Genomic DNA, 24,418 nt, shown 5'->3' on the forward strand with positions numbered 1-24,418 from the left:
ATGGCGACGGCGCAGAGCAGCAGCGATCAGCAAGAAGAGGATGAACTGTTCAACCTTGGGGAGGACAGGACACCTAGTTGTGTACAATCTCCAGCCCACATAAGTTCATCACATCTAATAGTGAGACAAACCATCCTTGATAATGACGCACACAATCACGGGGATGAACTGGCTGTACAGCGAGGCTCTGGACTCGGACAGTATGTGCAAGGTCAGTATACATGGTTGTCATGAAGATTTGGTCTTTCGTTAACTGGACATCAATCAATCAATCAATCAATGAGGCTTATATCGCGCATATTCCGTGGGTACAGTTCTAGGCGCTCTGCAGTGATGCCGTGTGAGATGAAATTTTATACGGCCAGTAATTGCAGCCATTTCGGCGCATATTTACCTTTCACGGCCTATTATTCCAAGTCACACGGGTATGGTAGACAATTATTAACTGTGCCTAAGCAATTTTGCCAGGAAAGACCCTTTTGTCAATCGTGGGATCTTTAACGTGCACACCCAATGTAGTGTACACGGGAGGGAGTTCGGACACCGAAGAGAGTCTGCACACAAAGTTGACTCTGAAATAAATTTCCGCCGAACCTGGGATCGAACTCACGCTGACAGCGGCCAACATGCCTGCAATGTAAGAAGTGTTCATGTGACGCCTTTCTCACACAAACTAGATCTTCCTTACATGCTGTAAATGGCGTGTACAGTAAGAATGGCCATGATACTGGGAGGCTTCTATGTTCACCAGTCCATTTCTGGGCAGTTGTAGACATTATCACGGCTCCTTGCAGTGGCATTTTTTTCTGTCAGAAAAAATACACATAATTGGTTATTCTTTTCTAATCGTCTCTTCAGCTGATACTGCTATCCGAGACCGAGGCGACGCCCGTGTGTTTCCTTTCTGAGTTGACATGGCAAGCTCCATGCTAAAATACTTTATATTCAGGTCTATCACTCTAATAAAAGAAGCGTAGCGCCAAAAGTAAGTGTTCATTTTCTTATGTCACAGATAAATGTTCTACTAGCTGGGTTTGTGACAGGACTAGAAAAGGGGTATGCAATACAAAGACTCCAGAAGGTGGCGTTCACACGAACAAAACAAATAACACCAATTTTCTAGTTTTGCATTGTTTATATATATATTAATTCATACGTCCATCACATGGATACTCATTCATACATAATTATGGGCAATAATAATATCTCAGGGTTTCTTCCTTGCGCTGCGGCCTTGGGTCCAGTTTGCTCGCCAGCGATTCTTATCAAGTATGGGGTGATGTAAAGGAAGGGAAATATGGGGTACAGGGATACAGGTTACCGGTTTCGTAGAGGTCTGGGTTCATCTGGTTGGAGGGTTCTCCATCCAGGTTCCTCTGGACATCGGTATCATCTCGCCACGGTGCATATCACCCGTATCTGGGATCTCGCACGGGGAACTCTTTTCTGTGCTTCACAGATAAAAGGGTGATTCTTCAGCACGGTAAATACACAGGCTAACTTTCTACCTCGTGTATTGCTTGTCTATATCCAGAGCAAGCCTAGTCCTCTCCTTACGACTACTACCGGCTATTTCACTATAACCACGTCTAGTCTGGCTATTCTTTAGCAGCACGACTTCTCCTATCGTCTGCAGCTCGAAGAATGCTCTCTCAGCTAGGCTCGCTCACGTCACATGACTTTTCCCGCCAAGCCGGTGATTCGCCTGCTATCCATCCGCGCGTGACAAGCGACAATATAGTCCGTAACCTGTTTACATTTAGTCAAGTTTTGACTAAATGTTTTAACGTAGAGGGGGGAATCGAGACGAGGGTCGTGGTGTATGTGTGTCTGTGTGTGTGTCTGTGTGTGTGTCTGTGTCTGTCTGTCTGTCCTTGCGTGTGTGTGTGTAGAGCGATTCAGACTAAACTACTGGACCGATCTTTATGAAATTTAACATGAGAGTTTCTGGGTATGATATCCTAAGACGTTTTTTTCAATTTTTTGATAAATGTCTTTGATGACGTCATATCCGGCTTTTCGTGAAAGTTGAGGCGGCACTGTCACGCTCTCATTTTTCAACCAAATTGGTTGAAAATGTTGGTCAAGTAGTCTTCGACGAAGCCCGGACTTCGGTATTGCATTTCAGCGTGGTGGCTTACAAATTAATTAATGACTTTGGTCATTACAAATCTGATAATTGTAAAAAAAATTAATATATATAAAACGATCCAAATTAATACGTTTATCTTATTCTCCATCATTTTCTGATTCCAAAAACATATAAATATGTTATATTTGGATTAAAAACAAGCTCTGAAAATTAAAAATGTAAAAATTATTATCAAAATTAAATTTTCGAAATCAATTTAAAAACACTTTCATCTTATTCCTTGTCGGTTCCTGATTCCAAAAACATATAGATATGATATGTTTGGATTAAAAACACGCTCAGAAAGTTAAAACGAAGAGAGGTACAGAAAAGCGTGCTATCCTTCTTAGCGCAACTACTACTCCGCTCTTCTTGTCAATTTCACTGCCTTTGCCATGAGCGGTGGACTGACGATGCTACGAGTATACGGTCTTGCTGAAAAATTGCATTGCGTTCAGTTTCATTCTGTGAGTTCGACAGCTACTTGACTAAATGTTGTATTTTCGCCTTACGCGACTTGTTACAGATTCCTGACAACCCCCTACCGGGGTAAGAAAACGGCCGAGTTTTCTCACTTGTCGGCAGTTAAGACTAAAAGAGGATCAACAGCCAGAACCATTTCCAAGTTCACGTCACACTCAAGCACTTAACATAACACTTCAATCATTTATCTCAATGCTGTCTGTCTGTCTGTCTGTCTGTCTGCCTGTATGGCTGTCTGTCTGTCCGTCCGTCCGTCCGTCCATCTGTCCGTCTGTGTGTGTGTGTGTGTGTGTGTGTGTGTGTGTGTGTGTGTGTGTGTGTTTGAGAGTGTGTATGTATGTTTGTGTGTGTGTGTGTGTTTGTGTATGTCTTTGTGTGTGTGTGTGTGTGTTCTATGCGAGGTCATTTCCATTTCCATACTGACTGGTAATGGCTTAAAGCATATGGTTTTAGTATTTATGATTCTAAATGAAACATATTTCCCTGTTCATTTTAGCCAACATAACTGCTCCAGTCAACTTTGGCGATCAGAAGATCCGCAACAAGACGACGGTCTACAAGCAGCGGGTTGGCGATGGCGCACGGCAAGAGGTACACCACGTGGAGAGACAAGAGATCGCCCATGTTGAGAGACAAGAGATCGCCCATGTTGAGAGACAAGAGATCGCCCATGTTGAGAGACAAGATATTCACACCGTTACCTACGTCACTCCCTCTAGTGCTGATCATGCTGACAATGCTAACGGTTAGTATAACCCTATGTCTGCATACTTATTCTGAACAAGTACTGAAACCCACATTTTCATGTTTTAGTTGTCCTTCAGTAAGAGTACAGAAGAAACGCAGGATACAATATAAACAAAAATCCCAAGCAAACCAAGCAACAACGACAATAAAAAGAACAATTATACCAACGACAACTACAGCATATGGGAATACGGTAGCCCGTTGATAAGCAAACATTGGGTTAAATATCGTTTTTAAGCACATTTGCTTTGTCATTTTATTTGACGCAATTGTTTTTCAATGTGGAATTTGATAGTTAAAACATAGGTACCAGTTGCACGGATGATAGCTGTGCGCAGTCTACTGGTATGTTTACCGAAGAAAGATACTAATTCATGAGTCTAGGCTATTTTCACATTTAGTCAGTTTGCACTAAATGTTTTAACATAGACGGAGAATCGAGACATGGGTGTGGTGTGTGTGTGTGTGTTTGTGTGTGTGTGTGTGTGTGTGTGTGTGTGTGTGTGTGTGTGTGTGTGTGTAGAGCGATTCAGAGAAAACTACTTGACCGATCTTGATAACTGCACACTATGATAATGTCTTGTCCTCAGGCTTGTTCAACTCATGTCAACGTTTTCATAAAATGTTATATCATAGATTCAGATTCACTCACTGATGAAATATGTGTCCCCTGGTCTGCCGATATTTCCTCAAATGGACTTTGGGTTGTTGGCGTTTACGCAGTTATGCCAAATTTGTGTTGCTACTGAAGGACGAATAGCACACTTTATGCCAGACGAGCTTCTTCTTCTTCTTCATCTTCTGCGTTCGTGGGCTGAAACACCGACGTACACTTGTGTTTTTGCACGAGTGGATTTTCACGTGTATGACCGTTTTTATCCCGCCATTTAGGCAGCCATACGCCGCTTTCGGAGGAAGCATGCTGGGTATTTTCGTGTTACTATTAGCCACCAAACTCTGACATGAATACAAGTATTTCTACACGAAGGGGGTAAGGTACCAGCAGGTCTGCACATAAGTTGACCTGGGAGATCGGACAAATCTCCACCTTAACTCACCATGCGCGGCCGGGATTCGAACCCACGACCTACCGCTTTAGTTGCCGGCGTCTTACCACAAACACAGCTTTAGTGCCCGTCTAGAGCTAGATGAGCTGATCTTTTTAAATCAATAACGCTTTATTTTCTGATTTCAAATGTTGTTGGGATATATGATCATTATTCTGTAGCCTCTCTACAATGATGTCAGTAACGTTGCGCAGGGAATCCTACGTTACCGTTCTCAGCAGATTGCTATTTTGCTTGTTTTCCACAAATCCTGGCAACAATTGCTGAGTCTGAGTCAATTCAAGAAGCTTTCTCACGACTTATAGATGGTTACATGTTGCTGAATGTCACAATGTCAAGAGTCTTGAAACCAACTGTTAAGATTGAAAGGATTAAAGACATACGGAATATGCAAAATAACTTAAAAATGTCAAATATCGCCTTTTCCATTTGTCCAACAAAAATAAAACAATTGTCAACGCCGTTATCACATTAATAAACATAGGAAAAGACACTAAATGTACCAACAAAACACCAACTATGAGCGAAAATGTGTGAAAATCCCTGTTTCAATGTCCGCCATTTTGTTTTCAATATGTCGGCCAAAATATTAGTGGAGCAAGGTGACATCCCCTCTGGAGATGTTTACGGACATCTGATTGAAGCATCCAGATGGGATGTCAGCTTCTAACAAGCCCCGTCGCGATATAACCTTTGTGGTTGAAAACGACGTTAAACACCAAATAAAGAAAAGTTCTAACAAGCAAGGTTGACCAAGTTCACCATGTCCGACTGGAGCTATCTCTCTATTAATGAGAACTACACAAGACACATACCTGAGATGGTTCCAATACAGAGTATTATACAGAATCTTGCCCACCCAACGCTTGTTATTTTCAATGAAAATTTCTGATTCACCCCAGTGTTGTTTTTGTCAACATGGGGAAGAAACCTTGGAACACTTGATTTGGGATTGTACTAGTGTTAAGCTTTTTTGGTCTAATTTCATACAATGGTTATGTTTACATTTTGTTAATTGCGTTAATTTGAAACTCTCAAAAGAACTTTTATCATTTTCGGACATTTGCATAATGTATACACCGATCTGATTATTCTCCTTGCCAAAGTATGTATATTTAGAGCTAAGTTCAATAAGATTGCTCCAACAGTACATTTTTGTTGAAAATTGTAAAACAAAGATTTTTGATTGAAAAGTACAACTCTAGTATAAATAATATTTATGGCAAATTTGAAAGGGACTGGTGTTTATATAAAAACTTTTTTCATTGATGTTTTACAAAGATATAACAATTTGTTGTTCTATACTCCTATTACCCAGTGTAAAGATATATATTTTTATATTTATAGTACCCTATGTATGGCGGTATGCTTTGAAATAAGATATTGCCAGTATATAATTATTACAGCGTGACCACCGCCCCCACCATCCACCCCCACCCCCACACCCGCCCTCTCCTTAACCCTCCCCTCTCACCCTCGAGGTTTGTCTGCATGTGTATTTGCATGGGTGAAACCAATTTGCATTCCATAGTTGTAAACCATTTGGTTGTTTTATGTGATGTTCATGAATATATATATGTTACAGTCAAATCGGGAAATCAGGTATTTCACGAGAATGTCTGAAAGTTTAGGCATTCACGGTAAATACCTGGTTTGATCAGGCAAATCCGGAAATGACTGAAATTGTTTAGGCACTATCGGTGATTGACTGAAATAGGCTGCCAGGCATTATCGGAGAATGCCTACAGCGCTCACAATCTGTGTTTCTGGTGAGAGTCAGAAAGCATTTCAGCACAGAAGCCTACTATAAAACTTTGAATGGCTGGGGTCGTAAAAGGGGAAAAAAACAAGTCGCGTAAGGCGAAAATACAACATTTAGTCAAGTAGCTGTCGAACTCACAGAATGAAACTGAACGCAATGCCATTTTTCAGCAAGACCGTATACTCGTAGCATCGTCAGTCCACCGCTCATGGCAAAGGCAGTGAAATTGACAAGAAGAGCGGGGTAGTAGTTGCGCTAAGAAAGATAGCACGCTTTTCTGTACCTCTCTTTGTTTTAACTTTCTGAGCGTGTTTTTAATCCAAACATATCATATCGATATGTTTTTGGAATCCGGAACCGACAAGGAATAAGATGAAAGTGTTTTTAAATTGATTTCGACAATTTAATTTTGATAATAATTTTTATATATTTAATTTTCAGAGCTTGTTTTTGATCCAAACATAACATATTTATATGTTTTTGGAATCAGAAAATGATGGAGAATAAGATGAACGTAAATTTGGATCGTTTTATAAATTTTTTTTTTTTTTTTTACAATTTTCAGATTTTTAATGACCAAAGTCATTAATTAATTTTTAAGCCACCAAGCTGAAATGCAATACCGAAGTCCGAGCTTCGTCGAAGATTACTTGACCAAAATGTCAACCAATTTGGTTGAAAAATGAGGGCGTGACAGTGCCGCCTCAACTTGCACGAAAAGCCGGATATGACGTCATCAAAGACATTTATCAAAAAAATGAAAAAAAACGTTCGGGGATTTCATACCCAGGAACTCTCATGTCAAATTTCATAAAGATCGGTCCAGTAGTTTAGTCTGAATCGCTCTACACACACACACACACACACACACACACACACACACACACAGACAGACACACACACACACACACGCACATACACCACGACCCTCGTCTCGATTCCCCCCTCTACGTTAAAACATTTAGTCAAAACTTGACTAAATGTAAAAAGACAATGTGCTATACGAGAAACTCACAATAAATTCGTTCTCAAGGCCGGCTATGTAAAAACAAACTCCAATCACTCCGAACTTTGCGAGAAAATCACAATAAATTCGTACCCCCCGCGGGTTAGGGGGAGTCCCATATTGGTTGGGACTAGAAAGAATTTACCCGATGCTACCCAGCATGTCGTAACAGGCGACTAACGGTTCTGTTTCTTCTCTTCTTTTGTCTTATTTCTGCCTTTCCAGTCCTTTCACCTATATTTCCTTCCAAGAAAACTCTCCCTACTATTCCCTGCAGTTTTCCAATTCTTTTCTTGTTGTCTTATTTCTACCTGACTGGATCCATCACCTTTATTTCACTTACCAAAAGTCTTCTTTTCCACATCCTTATTTCTCTGCACCCCGCATGTCGTATGAGGCGACTAACGGATTCTGTTTCTCCTTTTACCCTTGTTAAGTGGTTCTTGTATAGAATATAGTCAATGTTTGTAAAGATTTTAGTCAAGCAGTATGTAAGAAATGTTTAGTCCTTTGTACTGGAAACTTGCATTCTCCCAGTAAGGTCATATATTGTACTACGTTGCAAGCCCCTGGAGCAATTTTTTGATTAGTGCTTTTGTGAACAAGAAACACTTAACAAGTGGCTCTATCCCATCTTCCCCCCCCCCTCCTTTCCCCTATCCCATCTCCCCGCTTTCCCTCGTCGCGATATAACCTTCGTGGTTGAAAACGACGTTAAACACCAAATAAAGAAAGACAATAAATTCGTGCTCGTAGTCTTACACACGCGATATTGTTACACTCGCGGTAGTGACCTGCACCCGTAAAAAAACAAACTGCAATCACTCCGAACTCAGTGAAATGGGGAAAACGATGAATAGACAATGTGCTAGAAGAGAAATTCATGCTCAAGGCAGGCGAGGTAAAAACAGACAAGGTCTCAGAACAACCCGTTTTGCCTAACAGTCAGGCAAAACGGGAAATTTGCACAAGTAGTTTTTAGTCATTTCCTGATAGTGCCTAAAAAAATTCAGTCATTTCCGGAATTGCCTGATCAAACCAGGTATTTACCATGAATGCCTAAACTTTCAGACATTCTCGTGAAATACCTGATTTCCCGATTTGACTGTAACATATATATACTGTTCAAAAAAAGAAACGCATAGCTTGTAATATTTGGTTAATTTAGTTATATGGCTACAAGGATATCCACCAAACTGCAGAAAATGTTTATCTGGTCGTCGACCTTTCGTCCATTGCCACAAGTGAGCTCTGCACGTGACGCATGCGTTATCAGTGGCTACAATGTCAAAATTGCTCATTTGGCATGACCACTCGTCATGCTTCAGTGTAATCTCGTGAAACTCGGGGAATATTGAGCTCTCACCATGTCTTCCAAAACCCATAAAAGCGGATTGTTCGCCACAAAGAAATCAGACGACAATTCAGCGACGAAAGATGGCCCGATTGAGCAGAGAAGACCGCCAAATTGCATTGGGTCGTTTACAAGCAGGCCAAAGTCAAAGTGCAATCGCCAGGCACTTCCACGTGTCCCAGAGCACCATCAGGTGACTGTGGGTCAGGTTTCAAGCCACTGGCTCCGTTGCTGACTTGCCACGAGCGGGAAGAGCAAGGGCGACAACTGCTGCTCACGACCGCTTCATACGGCTCCGCCACCTCCGGAATCGTTTCCTGTCGGCCTCATCTTCTGTCCAGGCTCTCCCCGGGCCACACCGATTATCGGACCAGACCGTGCGGAACCGCCTGCATGAAGCTGGTTTGAGAGCTCGCAGACCTCACAGAGGAGCTGTCCTCACCCGCCGCCATCGCCAGAACCGAGTGCAGTGGGGCAACCAGCACCTTCGCTGGACCGTCCGGAATCACTGGAGACATGTGTGGTTCAGCGACGAGTCCTACTTCCTGCTCCAGCGAAATTCTGCGCCCACACGCCCTTCTTTTCTGGCTGACCAGGATGCCATATTCCAGCAGGACAACGCTCGCCCGCACACAGCACGACTCACCACCCAGTTCCTCACCGACCACCATGTCCAGGTGCTTCCCTGGCCATCCATGTCGCCAGACATGAACCCGATAGAACACCTCTGGGATGAATTGGACAGACGTGTGCGCAGGCGAGAAGAAGCGCCGGCAAATCACCGCGATCTATTGCAGGCACTTCAGGAGGAGTGGGACACCATCCCACAGCAAGATATCCGGCATCTGATCCAGTCCATGCCCAGAAGGTGCCGGGCAGTTGTTGCTGCTCAAGGCAGTCACACCCCCTACTGACTTGACAGCCTCGGCACTGTTATGGAGTGGTATTGCCCGGTTTCTAGACAATCATAAATGCCTCTACACCACTCTATAAGTTTAGTATTTGTTTGCAGGCTTGAATGTAATCTGAATAGTTGTCCGCTACAGTAGCTTACAAGGCACAAGCGCACACGCACTCACACACGCAAAAACCTGGTGTTAAATGGATCTTGACACTGCCAAGACTAATTATCATTGTTTACATCACAAAATCATTTCCGGGCTTCGACCAGTACTCTAGGCCGACAACACCGCAAGAAACTCTACAGTCCAAGACGCAGACACCTTTTGGCTCAAACAAAGCAGCTTAACAGGTAAGACGAATAGGTATTCTACTGTACGTTACCCTACTGCCATCTTTCGGCCCTCAAGATGTTGGTATGGCTGTAAGTCCTTCAGACGACTGACAAGGATGCACCAGTCCTCACGACACCGCAACCATTGCTTGACGTAGTCCTTGATCCTTCCAGTTCGTCTCGGCGGCTAACTGTAGAACTCTGCCAGCTCTCCATGCCATGGCCATGTACACCAAGCCGCAGTCACCAGTTCAGTTCAGCCTCCGTCGATGAAAACCCTCCAGTTGGAACACTGTAAAGTTTATAGTCCATAAGTCAACTTGTCTTTAGTTTCTTTCACTCGCACAATAAAAATACTCACTCGTCCAACATATTAAGCTGCATGAGCCAATATAATTATTTACACGTTAATTCCTGTTTTCTAAAGCCAAGAAAACGTTACGTAAAACCCTCACATGTTTAAGCAGTGTAGCACAATAGTGTAACCGGAGCCCTAGTTGAGGGTCCGTATCCTCATTAATTGTTCTCAGGGGGAGGCTGAAGATTGCCGAGGAGAGCAACTATGGTTATCTTACCTTTACTCTAGCCCTATGTAATGTAGCTGCACAATCAGTCTAGTCTATGCCTCGCGTTGTGTTCAATACATGTGCCTACAATACTAGCCGACCTCGGTATTCAGAGGAAACCCTGTGTGTTTCTTAGTGATCTAGACTGTGCGTTACATAAATATTGTGATATGTGTTTTGGATGTTAGAGTTTGCCACGTACAGTACAGTTTTAACAACACATGTTTACAGGACAACAGTCAAGGAGAGGCAGAAGTTACAATACATGACACGAAAGCAAGCTCACACACTTACGTTCCGCGTTCACCGACACACGCATGTTCACGCTCACCTCTCGTACGTACAGTGATGTTCACCATAACTCATAGGAAACAGTTACAAGGTTTTATTTTACACTATATTACATGAAAAGCAAGTAACAAACCCATCAAACAAAGCACCAAACAATCCTTCAATCAGTCTTACCTAGCGTTTACCCTAACTCCGATTAATAACTAACACCTACGGCTCCTTTCTTATGTATGCCTATCTCGTTCCTGCTGGCTCTGTTTCACACACAAGACATACACGGCAACAATACGTATACTCAACACTGAAAGACGGAACGAACATGCAAACGTTCAGCATTTAAATGCAACGCTGAGAGACAACGATCAAGCAAAACACACAGCATTTGTTCAACGCTGAAAGACAACGATCAAGCAAAACACACAGCATTTATTCAACGCTGAGAGACAACGACTGATCAAGCAAAACACACAGCATTTGTTCAACGCTGAGAGACAACAAACAAGCAAGACACACAGCATTTGTTCAACGCTGAGAGACAACAAACAAGCAAAACGCACAGCATTTGTTCAACGCTGAGAGACAACAAACAAGCAAAACACACGGCATTTGTTCAACGCTGAGAGACAACAAACAAGCAAGACACACAGCATTTGTTCAACGCTGAGAAACAAAACGAACTACGAAACAGAGACAGAGTACACACTTGTGCAGCGTGTAAGAAAGAGAGAGAAAAAGACGAGGGAAAGAGAGCAAGCACTTATTCAGCGCTGACTGACGAGACTCGCAGAGCCGGCGTCTTTTATAGTCTCTCAAAGACTCGGTACTAATCTTCTGTGGTCGCTGTGGGCTGGCTGGGGGTGACTAGAAGGAAGGTGGGGTCACTGAGTACCTGCAACTCTGAGCTAGTAGGGCTCTCCCGCTACACTCCCCCCTCCTTAGACATAATGTGCCCTCACATTAGTCAAAAACGAATGACTAGACATCAATAAATGCATCCACAAAATCAAAATAATACATGTTTAAACACAGCAACATCATCAACAATCGAACCAGTTTTTATTAGACAATATTTTGACAATCAGACAATGCTGCATATCCATGGGAAAACAACCCAAACACAACTACAGCAAAAATCCAATCTTGATCAGTCAATTTTCTCCACAGAGAAAAAGTAACACAATGTCAACACTACCATACAAAAATGCAACCTTTATCCCCATCAACCCGTTTAGTTGATAATATAGGATTTCTCTTTCAAGTCAATGTGCGCTCTTGTATGCACAAGCTTAACACTCACAAAAACTCTCGCTCACGGCTTTACAGTAAAGGCCTCTTACTATATCACCACGTCATGAGTTGGATACGAGTTCATTACCCAAAATATATGTGTCAACTATAATTCCCGTTCATCAATTGTAGGGGTTTCTGCGCCTAAATCGTAAATAGGTAGCTTTACGGGCCAATGGCACTGAGGGCTTAACTTTGGACTTTTAACCGACTACTACTCAGACTTTACTGATCTCCAGAAATAATATGTGATGAAAATGGGGAAAAATCGCAACAATACACATGGGTTACGATACACTCGCGAGTTTTATGTGCAAGACATTATTTAGCCCAGTTGAATGCTAGTACTAGTAGCATTGTTCATTAGCTGAATCACTCAATCACTCAAATTCAGCCTACCGAGTAAACGATCATTCAAACAATTAAAATCATGTTAATTTCACACAAATACAAAAACAGCTCTTTAAAACGTCTACAGTTCATGACAAACCCCGTTTAGGTTTTAATGGCATAAGTGTCTCCAGAACGTGACACTGACACAATTGAAAAAATGTACAAACTCTCATTGCGTATACCATATAATTATTCCTGAACATCATGACTCACAACCGAAACTTGAACTACGCGTTTACCGTAGTTGTGACGAAAAGGTAGGGCCGTCAAAAGAGCCTTCGACTGCACCCTTACAACGTTACACTTGGTACCTCGATTTTGAAGCGATGACTGTTCTCTGCTAAAGAGGGCGATGGCGGTGGTGATGACGTCATTCGGCCAAACTCTTCGAGGACTGAGTTCATCCAGGGTGACATCCCACTCTCATGGCTGCTCGTCGCTCTGTCACGGGCGGGGCGTCCTCATCACGGCGTGTGGTCGGGACTGCATCCACGTCACTGGGTAGAACACTGGGCTGCTTTGGGGGTTGGTAGGATAGCAACCATACTTTTCAGCATTGTGCCTCCTATGTAGACAACAGACCCGGAACCGCTTCTCCCTCCCGTCTTGATGACACGTCTTCTGCTCTTCTCAATAAGGCGTACACATGAAAGTTCCTTCCTTACTTCAAGCCCTCTTTACATATGGCTTGTTTCACAAACATATCTACTCGGTTCTCTTACAAACCACGATCGATTACAGCTTCTGGTACACTGTTACCTGATCCGTACTCCTTTTTCTTTTCCTGCCTCAAACTTCAGTGACCTTTCCCTCTACCCACAAATTATCACACTGCATTAAAAATGTTCTGATAGCTGAGCTGCTGCACCGTAAAACGTCATTCTTAAGAGTTATGTCTCCCATTTCCTCATTGAAACAGAGTCAAGTCAAGAGAATGTTACTAGATCCCCCTGTTGGAGCATAACCGGCCAACTCCTCATGAGACCATCCAGAAAACCCGGCGGTCCGGTCTCTTGTGCAGAACTACTGACCTCGCAAGATACCAAAGGAAACTGTGATCAGACCTCTTGACACCCGGATCTCGGCTCTGTCATTTCGCTGTCTGAACCACCTCGTTCCTTCCCTTTCTCTACCGCTAGAGATGTACCAAGCGACTGCCTCCTGCACACCAGGATAACATGTAGAGGACTGAACAGTATTTATAAGGGGTTTCCTCGGCCGCCTTATCTGCCCTGACCAGTACACTGTATACCCCCCGCTGAGTAGTTTCGTCTTCACTTACGACCTCAGGGTCAACCAACGGAACTTTCTCGCCTTGCGGCGAGCCAAAGTTTCTTTGCGTAACGCCGGCTAAACCCCTGTCAGCTAAGCTTACGGAACTCGCATCACTACAAGTCACTACTCATGTTTCTGACAACAGACTCCACTCTTCTCTCTGACAACTTCTCTACGGGACCCTCGACAACCTTACACGTTCCCAAGGGTAGCACAGGCCTTGTGCTCCACTTGGAAATCATAGGCGCCTAAAGGAGCTAGAATATCCACCTAGCCACAATCCCCTTCTCAGTCGAGTTCTTACTAACCCCATAACACACGAAATGTCAAGGTGTCTCGCAGAATGAACCATCTCTTATCCTTCACCACCTCGCGGCAATGAATTCAAAGTAACAGCAGTTTATACAAATACAATAACAACGTCTGTTTACATCACTTCTCTATCAAAATCCTAACTCACTTATCACCTATACCAACCACTTGGAACTTCAAACCTCCTTTCACTTTTACTGTCTTGGCCTTCCAACGAGCCGTCAACTTTGTACAACACTGGATTGAACAAGAAAACCTCTCACAAACGCCTCAGAACTAGGCAGCAAACTGACGACAGTGTCACACACCTGTACCCTTGCACATGTGTCAGTCACTTCTCTCTTCAACACCTATCACCAAAGAGCTCTCTGCCAACATCCAACAAAGACCGTCGACTCGGAATATTCTATGAACGATCTACCATTACTATACCTCCCGGTCCACTATACTTCCAACCACATCACTGTGCGGAAAGCTAACAGCACTTATCCCAACTTTCTAAAACTCTGACCATAAAGCATTCAGTCTTTATTTATACACACCAACACACCAACACAGTTCCCCTTTAACTGAGTGGACGGAAAGTGAAACTGCACCTGTTGCTTGGACAATACCCCTAATCGGTCCTTTATCTCCCTGTGTTTGCGCTCGGGCTGAGTCTGGGAGTCGCGCGACCACGCTAATCACTTCCCTGACTGCCTGGCCTGTTTACTTCAGTGCCTTGCCCATTGTCTCTGGGTCCCTGTTTCGGACAGTCTCTAGAGTAATGGCCCCTGAAACCACACCTGTAACAAGTAACTGAATCCATGTTTCTAGCTCTGTGTCCCTCTTTCCCAGATTTTGCAAATTTTTCCAGGGTCGCAGCTACCTGTTCGCTCATGGCTGTGAAAGCTTTCAAGACAATAGCGAGCGGCTCACTACTATTCTCCGTACTTTGTTCAGCGATGCTTCTGACAGGAACGTTTTCTTGGTTTTCTGGTTTTCTCCCATCAAACCTGTTATCGAAGGACTCGAACTCGCTGGCTAATGCAATAGCTTCATGTATCGATGAGGGGTGGTTAAATTGTACGTGCCTTCTCAGGTCTTTTGAAGGGAGACCGCCGACAAATTGATCAATTACAATTGTTTCCCTTGCCTCATGGGGCATTCTCGGGTATGCACTGGACGCAATTCGATTTAGAGCGAACCCATACTCAGTCACACTCTCCTCTTTCTTTTTGAATCTAGACCTGAATTCTACACGCCGGAGGTTTTCCTTCTCGGCGGGATCAAATCTTCGCCCCAGGGCTGTTTTTATTGCGTCATAGTCCTCCAACTCATCAAAGCCAAGTTCTTGCAACACCTGCTGTGCGTTTCCCCTGAGCGACATAGCAAGGTTCACCCCCTTCTCGGTGTAGTCCCAGCCGTTCCATCTAGAGCAAGTTTCAAAGTGGCAGAGCCAATCTTTCAAGTCAATTTTTGTGCCTGCGAACACTTCTGGGAACCTTTCTTTCCGGCTGCGAAACGAACTGTTGTTCAGAAATGTGTTGTCAAAAGACCTGTTATTTGCCCTCTGACTCACATTTGACCTTTTTCGCGAACAGCGACTATTGCAGCTGCTGGACGAGCTTACTTCATCACTACTGCTGGAAGAGTAAGAAACATTGCTCCTACGTTTCGAACTTCTTTTCACCCGTTTTGGAACTCTACTGTTCTGCGTCAACCAACTTGGCACCAAAAGCCGAAGAAAGCCTAAAACAGCACCCATCTTGCCAAGTCACAAGAACTAACACACAGAACACAACTGTGCGTATGAAAACGCTTCTGCAAAACTCTAACAATCGCAAAACACCTCTTTTGTAACCTAGACACTAACAAAATCCTACTGTCACGGGATGATTTTGAAACAGAAACACAAAAAATCCTGGTTCACGGCATCAATTTGTAACCGGAGCCCTAGAGAGGGTCCGTATCCTCATTAATTGTTCTCAGGGGGAGGCTGAAGATTGCCGAGGAGAGCAACTCTTTATCTCACCTTTACTCTGGCCCTATTGTAATGTAGCTGCACAATCAGTCTAGTCTATGCCTCGCGTTGTGTTCAATACATGTGCCTACAATACTAGCCGACCTCGGTATTCAGAGGAAACCCTGTGTGTTTCTTAGTGATCTAGACTGTGCGTTACATAAATATTGTGATGTGTGTTTTGGATGTTAGAGTTTGCCACGTACAGTACAGTTTTAACAACACATGTTTACAGGACAACAGTCAAGGAGAGGCAGAAGTTACAATACATGACACGAAAGCAAGCTCACACACTTACGTTCGTTCACCGACACACGCATGTTCACGCTCACCTCTCGTACGTACAGTGATGTTCACCATAACTCATAGGAAACAGTTACAAGGTTTTATTTTACACTATATTACATGAAAAGCAAGTAACAAACCCATCAAACAAAGCACCAAACAATCCTTCAATCAGTCTTACCTAGCGTTTACCCTAACTCCGATTAATAACTAACACCTACGGCTCCTTTCTTATGTATGCCTATCTCGTTCCTGCTGGCTCTGTTTCACACACAAGACAGACACGGCAACAATACGTATACTCAACACTGAAAGACGGAACGAACATGCAAACGTTCAGCATTTAAATGCAACGCTGAGAGACAACGATCAAGCAAAACACACAGCATTTGTTCAACGCTGAGAGACAACGATCAAGCAAAACACACAGCATTTGTTCAACGCTGAGAGACAACGACTGATCAAGCAAAACGCACAGCATTTGTTCAACGCTGAGAGACAACAAACAAGCAAACACACAGCATTTGTTCAACGCTGAGAGACAACAAACAAGCAAACACACAGCATTTGTTCAACGCTGAGAGACAACAAACAAGCAAGACACACAGCATTTATTCAACGCTGAGAGACAACAAACAAGCAAAACGCACAGCATTTATTCAACGCTGAGAGACAAAACGAACTACGAAACAGAGACGGAGTACACACTTGTGCAGCGTGTAAGAAAGAGAGAGAAAAAGACGAGGGAAAGAGAGCAAGCACTTATTCAGAGCCGGCCTCTTTTATAGTCTCTCAAAGACTCGGTACTAATCTTCTGTGATCGCTGTGGGCTGGCTGTAAGAGGGAGGGGATGGGGGTATCTACAGGAAAGGTGGGGGTGACTAGAAGGAAGGTGGGGTCACTGAGTACCTGCAACTCTGAGCTAGTGGGGCTCTCCCGCTACACTAGCTTAGGCCTACACAATAACGTTAAACACAGAAACAGTCACTCTTCTCACATACGACAACATGATATGAAAATATAACCGGTTTCAAACATACCTCAAAAGAGTGTAAAGCCAACATTTATTTAGTACAGTCGCCGGCCTGGCATGAATATGAAAATGGAAGATATCACGTAAACTGAAAGGGAAAGTTCGTCAGTCTTCATCCTTCTTCAGTCAGATACCTAAAACAGGAGCCCGTCTGCTAAAGTGTTACGAAAAACATGAGTCGAGCTTGGCTCCTTGACGGCGACTGATTTTACAAAGTCGTTCTTGCTATGACATTGCCAGTGAGCTGTCGCCTGCATTACTTGCACGTGAAAAACCTTGTCAGTTACACAAAGGTTCCACTGCGGTCAACGTGACGGTATGCAGCCAATAGCCCTTTCCAATGTCTGACCATCGCTATAGTCTATTCTATTTACAACAATACACATTACCAAAAATACGAGTAAACCGCTTCGTAACAGCCACCCAATCGTATTGATTGACTGATTGATTTGAAGATGCAAATGAACTGTGTGTGCATTCAACTGTGTCCATACCAAATTTCAAACAAATAATCTAAATATTGGATGTTCTGTTAATTTTTTCGAAAAATAAAACAAATTTGGCAAGTAGCAACTATGCGTTTCTTTTTTTGAACAGTATACATTGTAAAATATCAGAAAAATGATAAAAAAAACACCAAAAAACAAAAAAAACCACCCTAATTGGATAACTTCATTCATGTTACGAAGAATCCCTTCTCTACGATAATGCAGTAAAACCTGGAGTCCTATCGAAATTACGTAGAGCATACACGATTAACTCTTGTTTATGTGAAACCCTTCCATGAGTATGATTCTTACACAATCCACACTTTCTTGACTATGCATGGTTGTATGACAGGTACACACCAAGAGACATGCGCCACATCAGAAAAAGAAAAAAGAAAAAATGTGACACCATCATCACAACTAATTTGTTTAACTCATCGTCCTTCACGATTTGATTCCATTTCAGCCAACAGCGAAGTCGTTGCCCACAGCAACAGATCTCAGTGCATTCCAACAGACGATCTGGAGGAGGCATCAGACATCCTTCAAGACACAGGGCGAGTCATCCTGTGTGGGTTTCCAGGAACTGGCAAGACCACTGTGGGACATGCCCTCTTGAGACGCTGCAGAGAGGAAGGCTTCACGCCCTACATCCTGTCCAAGCTGGAGGACTGGCACACCCACATTGGACCAGGGAGGCGGAGCTTTGTCTTGGTTGACGCGATACTGGGGGAGGTACGTGTGAACAGACAGCAGTATGAAGAGTGGAGGAAGATTCTGCGCAACATGCTAGAACTAACCAAGGCAGGAGACTGCAAGGTGGTGGTCACGTTGTATCCCCACGTGCTGTACGAGCTGCAACAATTGGAGACTGACTCTCAGAGCCCTCTGTTTAACAGTTCTGCAGTGGTGAGGCTGATGACGGATGATCTGGACACAGGGGTGAAGAGAGAACTGCTTGATTTTCACCTGAACCAGCTTCCCCTTCAGCCGTCACAGCAGCAGGAGGTGGTGGAGAGAATTGTGCAGGCAGACACCAGCGGCCCTGCGTTTCTCTGGTGCTGTCGTTACCTGGTGGACCATTGGCAGGCTGTAGAGGACCCCGCTAATGTCTTCACGTCGCCGGCTGAAGCGAACTCAGTGCTGTTAAAACAGATGTGTCTGCACGAAACACACGGCGACAGCTTTGCAGCAGTGTTTGTACTTACTATGCTAGGTAAGAGTCGGTTCCTTCACAGAAAAGTGAGAGCGCAGGCTGAACTCTTGGAGCATGGGTTTCAAGGACATTGTGACGATCATCTGGCAAAGTATGAAGATGTTCTGCTGGGTTCTGTGCTAGCAAGTCAGGGTCGTGGATTTATTAGTCGCGTTATGTATGATGCTGCTGGCCTCGCTCTCGGTCGCTCGTTTCGCTTGCCTACACTGCTCGGAGTGTGTGACGTCACCTTCCTCGTGCATCATGTACGGGTTAACGTGAAAGTAGGGCAGTTGAAGAGAGCGAACAAAGTCTTGGATATACAGGTTGGGTCAAAATGTTTTGATACTGAGGCCCGTAAAAACCCAGATGTTCTGGAAAACTGTCAATCACTGGTAGAACGACTGCACGAAGAAGTCATGAAGGGGAATTTGAGAGAAATCAGCCAACACCCCGCTCTGCAGTGCACTGAGTTTCTGCTTGAAATGGAGAAATACTGCGAGAAGGAAAAACACAGTGAACACCACCTGCTGAGGGCCCTGGACACAGTGTACAACTTACCATTGATTTACTGGTCTGTCTACAACAAGTGTCACGGTCTGAGTGAATGGTGCATCAATAAAATGAACGCTGATCAAGACTTACACCATACGCTGCATGACACCCTGCTGGCGTGTTGTCTCTTCCCGCATTTGGCACATAATTATGCATTTGGACATAAGTCAGAGCAACTGTCATTTCGAGGCCTTTTGGCAGCAGAGATCTGTCATTTTTTTACTGGAAAAAAGTTGTTGTCACGCGAATATATTGCAAAACATTATGTTGGAAAAAATGCAAACTTTCACGGAATGATGACTGGGACAAAGGAATCTTGGCGACAGCTGTACTACCTGTGTGACACAGATCTTCCCATTCCATTGAACCTGATCACAGTACAGATGTCAGACAACAAACCGATTTCAAACCCTTCCCCTTTGGTCAGTGTCACGCTGTCAAATGACTCAGTGACGGTGCAGGTGAGGGACAGAGGGGACTGTTACCTGGCGCTGAGACTGCTGGCTGACAGGGAGGTGGACGAGACAGACCGTGACGGCAACACGCTGCTTCACATCGCTGCCGACAAGGGAAACCTGGAGGCCATCACACTGGCCGTAAAGAGTGGAGCTTCCTTGACAAAGAAAAACAATATGGGCCTGACACCCTACCAGCTGGCACAGCGACGAAGAAAAGAGTTAAACAAAGCGACGGACACAGACAAAATGGCATTCGATCTGTTTTCTGCAATAAGTGGCGGTGACGATGTGAGAGTGAAGACACTCCTGTGTCACGGAAGGAGTGTTCACGACAAGTACGCTGAAGGAAGAACAGGTCTTTTAGTAGCGTGTAAAGCGGGACAGGGAAACATCGCGGATCTGCTGATTGACCTTGGTGCTGATGTCAATGTCAGCGTAACTTCACGGCGGGAGGGTCCTCAAATACCATTGTTCTTTGCTTGTCATACGGGTCTTATACGTACAGTTGAGCTGCTCTTGAAACACAACGCCGTCATCGATGCAATACATGAGTGGAAACGGACAGCCCTTCACTGTGCGTGTCAGTATAAGTCCCCCACAGCCAGCGCCGACATCACCCGTCTCCTGCTGGACGCTGGGGCTAATGTCAATGCACAGGATAGGTGGGGCAGGACACCGCTACACTACGCGGCATGGAATGGCAATACAGAAACTCTGAGACGGTTGATTCATTATGAAGCTGACCTGAAAGCAACAGACAATGAGGGCAGAACACCCTTACACTGCGCACACACGGCAAGCAGACATGGTATCATCATCACCCAGCTAGTGGAAGCAGGAGCGGAGATAGGCCGTGTTCACCAGGCAGTGGTGCGTGGTGATGTTGACGCCTTGATGACTCTCCTCCAACAGGGAGCTGACGTGAACCAGAACGACACCAGTATGGGCTGTAGTCCGCTGCACGCTGCCTGTCTGATGGGGCGCACTGACATCGTTACCTGCCTAACTCAACACGGGGCGAAGCTTAATGCTGTTGATGTCAGGAAGAAAACACCTCTACACATTGCCTGTGCTGCTGGTCAAACACATGTAGCGCGACAACTCATTGACGAAGGAGCCGATGTGAATGCAAGGGACAAGTCTCAGTCAACACCACTTCACGGAGCTGCTGATAAGGGAAACATTGAGATAGTTGTCTGTCTGTTAGAACATGGTGTTCAGGTTAATGCAACTGCTGATGACATCACACCGCTACACAGAGCCTGTGAGAATGGTCTTACTGAGACAGCGCAATGTCTCCTGCAGCATGGAGCCGACGTGAACGCTGTATCAGAGTGGAATGAGACACCGCTACACACAGCCTGTGTAGATGGTCACACTGAGACAGCTCAGTTTCTCCTGCAGCATGGAGCCGACTTGAACGTTGTATCAAAGTGGAATGAGACACCACTACACAGAGCCTGTGAGAAAGGTCACACTCAGACAGCTCAGTTTCTCCTGCAGCACGGAGCCAACTTGAACGTTGTATCAAAGTGGAATGAGACACCGCTACACAAAGCCTGTTGGACAGGTCACACGGAGACAGCTCAGTTTCTCCTGCAGCATGGAGCCGACTTAAACGTTGTATCAAAGTGGAATGAGACACCGCTACACACAGCCTGTGGCAATGGTCACACGGAGACAGCTCAGTGTCTCCTGCAGCATAAAGCCGACGTGAACGCTGTATCAACGTTTGGCACACCGCTACACACAGCCTGTAAGAATGGTCACACGGAGACAGCTCAGTATCTTCTGCAGCATAGGGCAAAGGTGAATGCTGTGGATGACAAGAAGAGAAAACCTTTACACCATGCTTGTCATACAGATGTTGCTGACAGTGTTACCTGCCTGGTTCAACACGGGGCGAAGGTGGATGCTGTGGATGGCATGAAGAGAACACCTCTACACCTTGCCTGTCATACCGGTGTTGCTGACATTGTTACCTGCCTGACTAAACACGGGGCGAAGGTGAATGCTGTGGATGACTTGAAGAGAACACCTCTACACTATGCCTGTGCTGCTGGCCAAACACATGTATCGCGACAACTCATTGACGAAGGAGCCGATGTGAATGCAAGGGACGAGCGTCAGTTAACACCCCTCGATAAAGCTGCTGATAAGGGAAACATTGAGATAGTTGTCTGTCTGTTAGAACATGGTGCTCAGGTTGATGCAACTACTGATTATGACATCACACCGCTACACAGAGCCTGTGAGAATGGTCTCACTCAGACAGCTAAGTGTCTCCTGCAGCATGGAGCCAACGTGAACGCTGTATCAGACTGGAATGAGACACCACTACACAAAGCCTGTAGGAATGGTCACACTGAGACAGCTCAGTTTCTCCTGCAGCATGGAGCCGACTTGAACGTTGTATCAAAGTGGAATGAGACACCGCTACACACAGTCTGTGGCAATGGTCACACGGAGACAGCTCAGTGTCTCCTGCAGCATAAAGCCGACGTGAACGCTGTATCAAAGAAGGATGTCACACCGCTACACGCAGCCTGTGAGAAAGGTCACACTGAGACAGCTCAGTCTCTTCTGCAACATGGAGCCGACGTGAACGCTGTATCAACGTTTGGCACACCGCTACACACAGCCTGTAAGAATGGTCACACGGAGACAGCTCAGTATCTTCTGCAGCATAGGGCAAAGGTGAATGCTGTGGATGACAAGAAGAGAAAACCTTTACACCATGCTTGTCATACAGGTGTTACTGACATTGTTACCTGCCTGACTCAACACGGGGCGAAGGTGAATGCTGTGGATGACTTTAATAGAACACCTCTACACTATGCCTGTGCTGCTGGCCAAACACATGTAGCGCGACAACTCATTGATGAAGGAGCCGATGTGAATGCAAGGGACAGGTCTCAGTCAACACCCCTCGATAAAGCTGCTGCTAAGGGAAACATTGAGATAGTTGTCTGTCTGTTAGAACATGGTGCTCAGGTTGATGCAACTACTGATTATGACATCACACCGCTACACAGAGCCTGTGAGAATGGTCTCACTCAGACAGCTAAGTGTCTCCTGCAGCATGGAGCCAACGTCAACTCTGTATCAGACTGGAATAAGACACCACTACACAAAGCCTGTAGGAATGGTCACACTGAGACAGCGCAGTGTCTCCTGCAGCATGGAGCCGACTTGAACGTTGTATCAAAGTGGAATGAGACACCGCTACATAGAGCCTGTCAGAATGGCCACACTCAGACAGCTCAGTGTCTCCTGCAGCATGGAGCCAACGTCAACTCTGTATCAGACTGGAATAAGACACCACTACACAAAGCCTGTAGGAATGGTCACACTGAGACAGCGCAGTGTCTCCTGCAGCATGGAGCCGACGTGAACGCTGTATCAAAGTGGAATGAGACACCGCTACACAAAGCCTGTGAGAATGGTCACACTGAGACAGCGCAGCGTCTCCTGCAGCATGGAGCCGACGTGAACGCTGTATCAACATTGAATAAGACACCGCTACACAAAACCTGTCAGAATGGTCACACTCAGACAGCGCAGTGTCTCCTGCTGCATGGAGCCGACGTGAACGCTGTATCAGAGTGGAAAAAGACACCGCTACACAAAGCCTGTAGGCATGGTCACACTGAGACAGCTGAGTGTCTCCTGCAGCACGGAGCCGACTTGAACGTTGTATCAAAGTGGAATGAGACACCGCTATACACATCCTGTGAGAATGGTCATACTGAGACAGCTGAGTGTCTCCTGCAGCATGGAGCCGACTTGAACGTTGTATCAAAATTGAATAAGACACCGCTACACACAGCCTGTAGGAATGGTCACACTGAGACAGCTGAGTGTCTCCTGCAGCATGGAGCAGACATGAACGCTTTATCAAATTGGAATGAGACACCGCTACACACAGCCTGTGGGAATGGTCATATCCAGACAGCTGAGTGTCTCCTGCAGCATAAAGCCGACGTGAACGCTGTATCAGAGAAGGATGGCACACCGCTACACACGGCCTGTAAGAATGGTCAGACGGAGACAGCTAAGCATCTTCTGCGGCATGGAGCCGACGTGAACGCTGTATCAACGTTTGACACGCCGCTGCACACAGCCTGTGAAAATGGTCACACGGAGACAGCGCAGTATCTCCTGCAGCATGGAGCAGACGTGAACGCTGTATCAGAGTGGAATGGCACACCGCTTGACGTGACCAGACAGTTCGCACGGCACCGTCACGACGTGCTGACGTTGCTTGTCCAACACGGTGCTGTCAGCAGAAATCCGGTCACAGGGACAGCACGAATTGGCCGAATAATGTATGCTTTGTTTGACGGTTTCCGTTGACTGGATGACATTTGTTATTTTCTGTTACTGCGTTCTGGGATCAGGTTAGGTTCTAGGTGCTAGGTCCCCCATTTCCCCGTGCCCTATCCCACCATGTTTTGGAGTCTCCATCCATTAAATCACAAATAACACCAATAA

The 24,418-nt window shown here is 45.0% G+C and overlaps 1 protein-coding gene across 1 annotated transcript; it reads left to right on the plus strand.

The window, feature by feature from the left end:
* On the plus strand, window positions 1-24,418 carry LOC138955960 (ankyrin repeat domain-containing protein 17-like). The gene is made up of 5 exons (XM_070327450.1): window positions 1-211; window positions 3,111-3,359; window positions 18,183-18,932; window positions 19,311-19,508; window positions 19,815-24,418. The coding sequence occupies exons 1-5, from the start codon at window positions 1-3 to the stop codon at window positions 24,278-24,280; spliced, it is 5,874 nt and encodes a 1,957-aa protein (XP_070183551.1). The 3' UTR covers window positions 24,281-24,418.

Source organism: Littorina saxatilis, unplaced genomic scaffold (genome assembly GCF_037325665.1).
Source record: "Littorina saxatilis isolate snail1 unplaced genomic scaffold, US_GU_Lsax_2.0 scaffold_896, whole genome shotgun sequence".
In the NCBI taxonomy this organism is placed as follows: Eukaryota; Metazoa; Mollusca; class Gastropoda; order Littorinimorpha; family Littorinidae; genus Littorina; species Littorina saxatilis.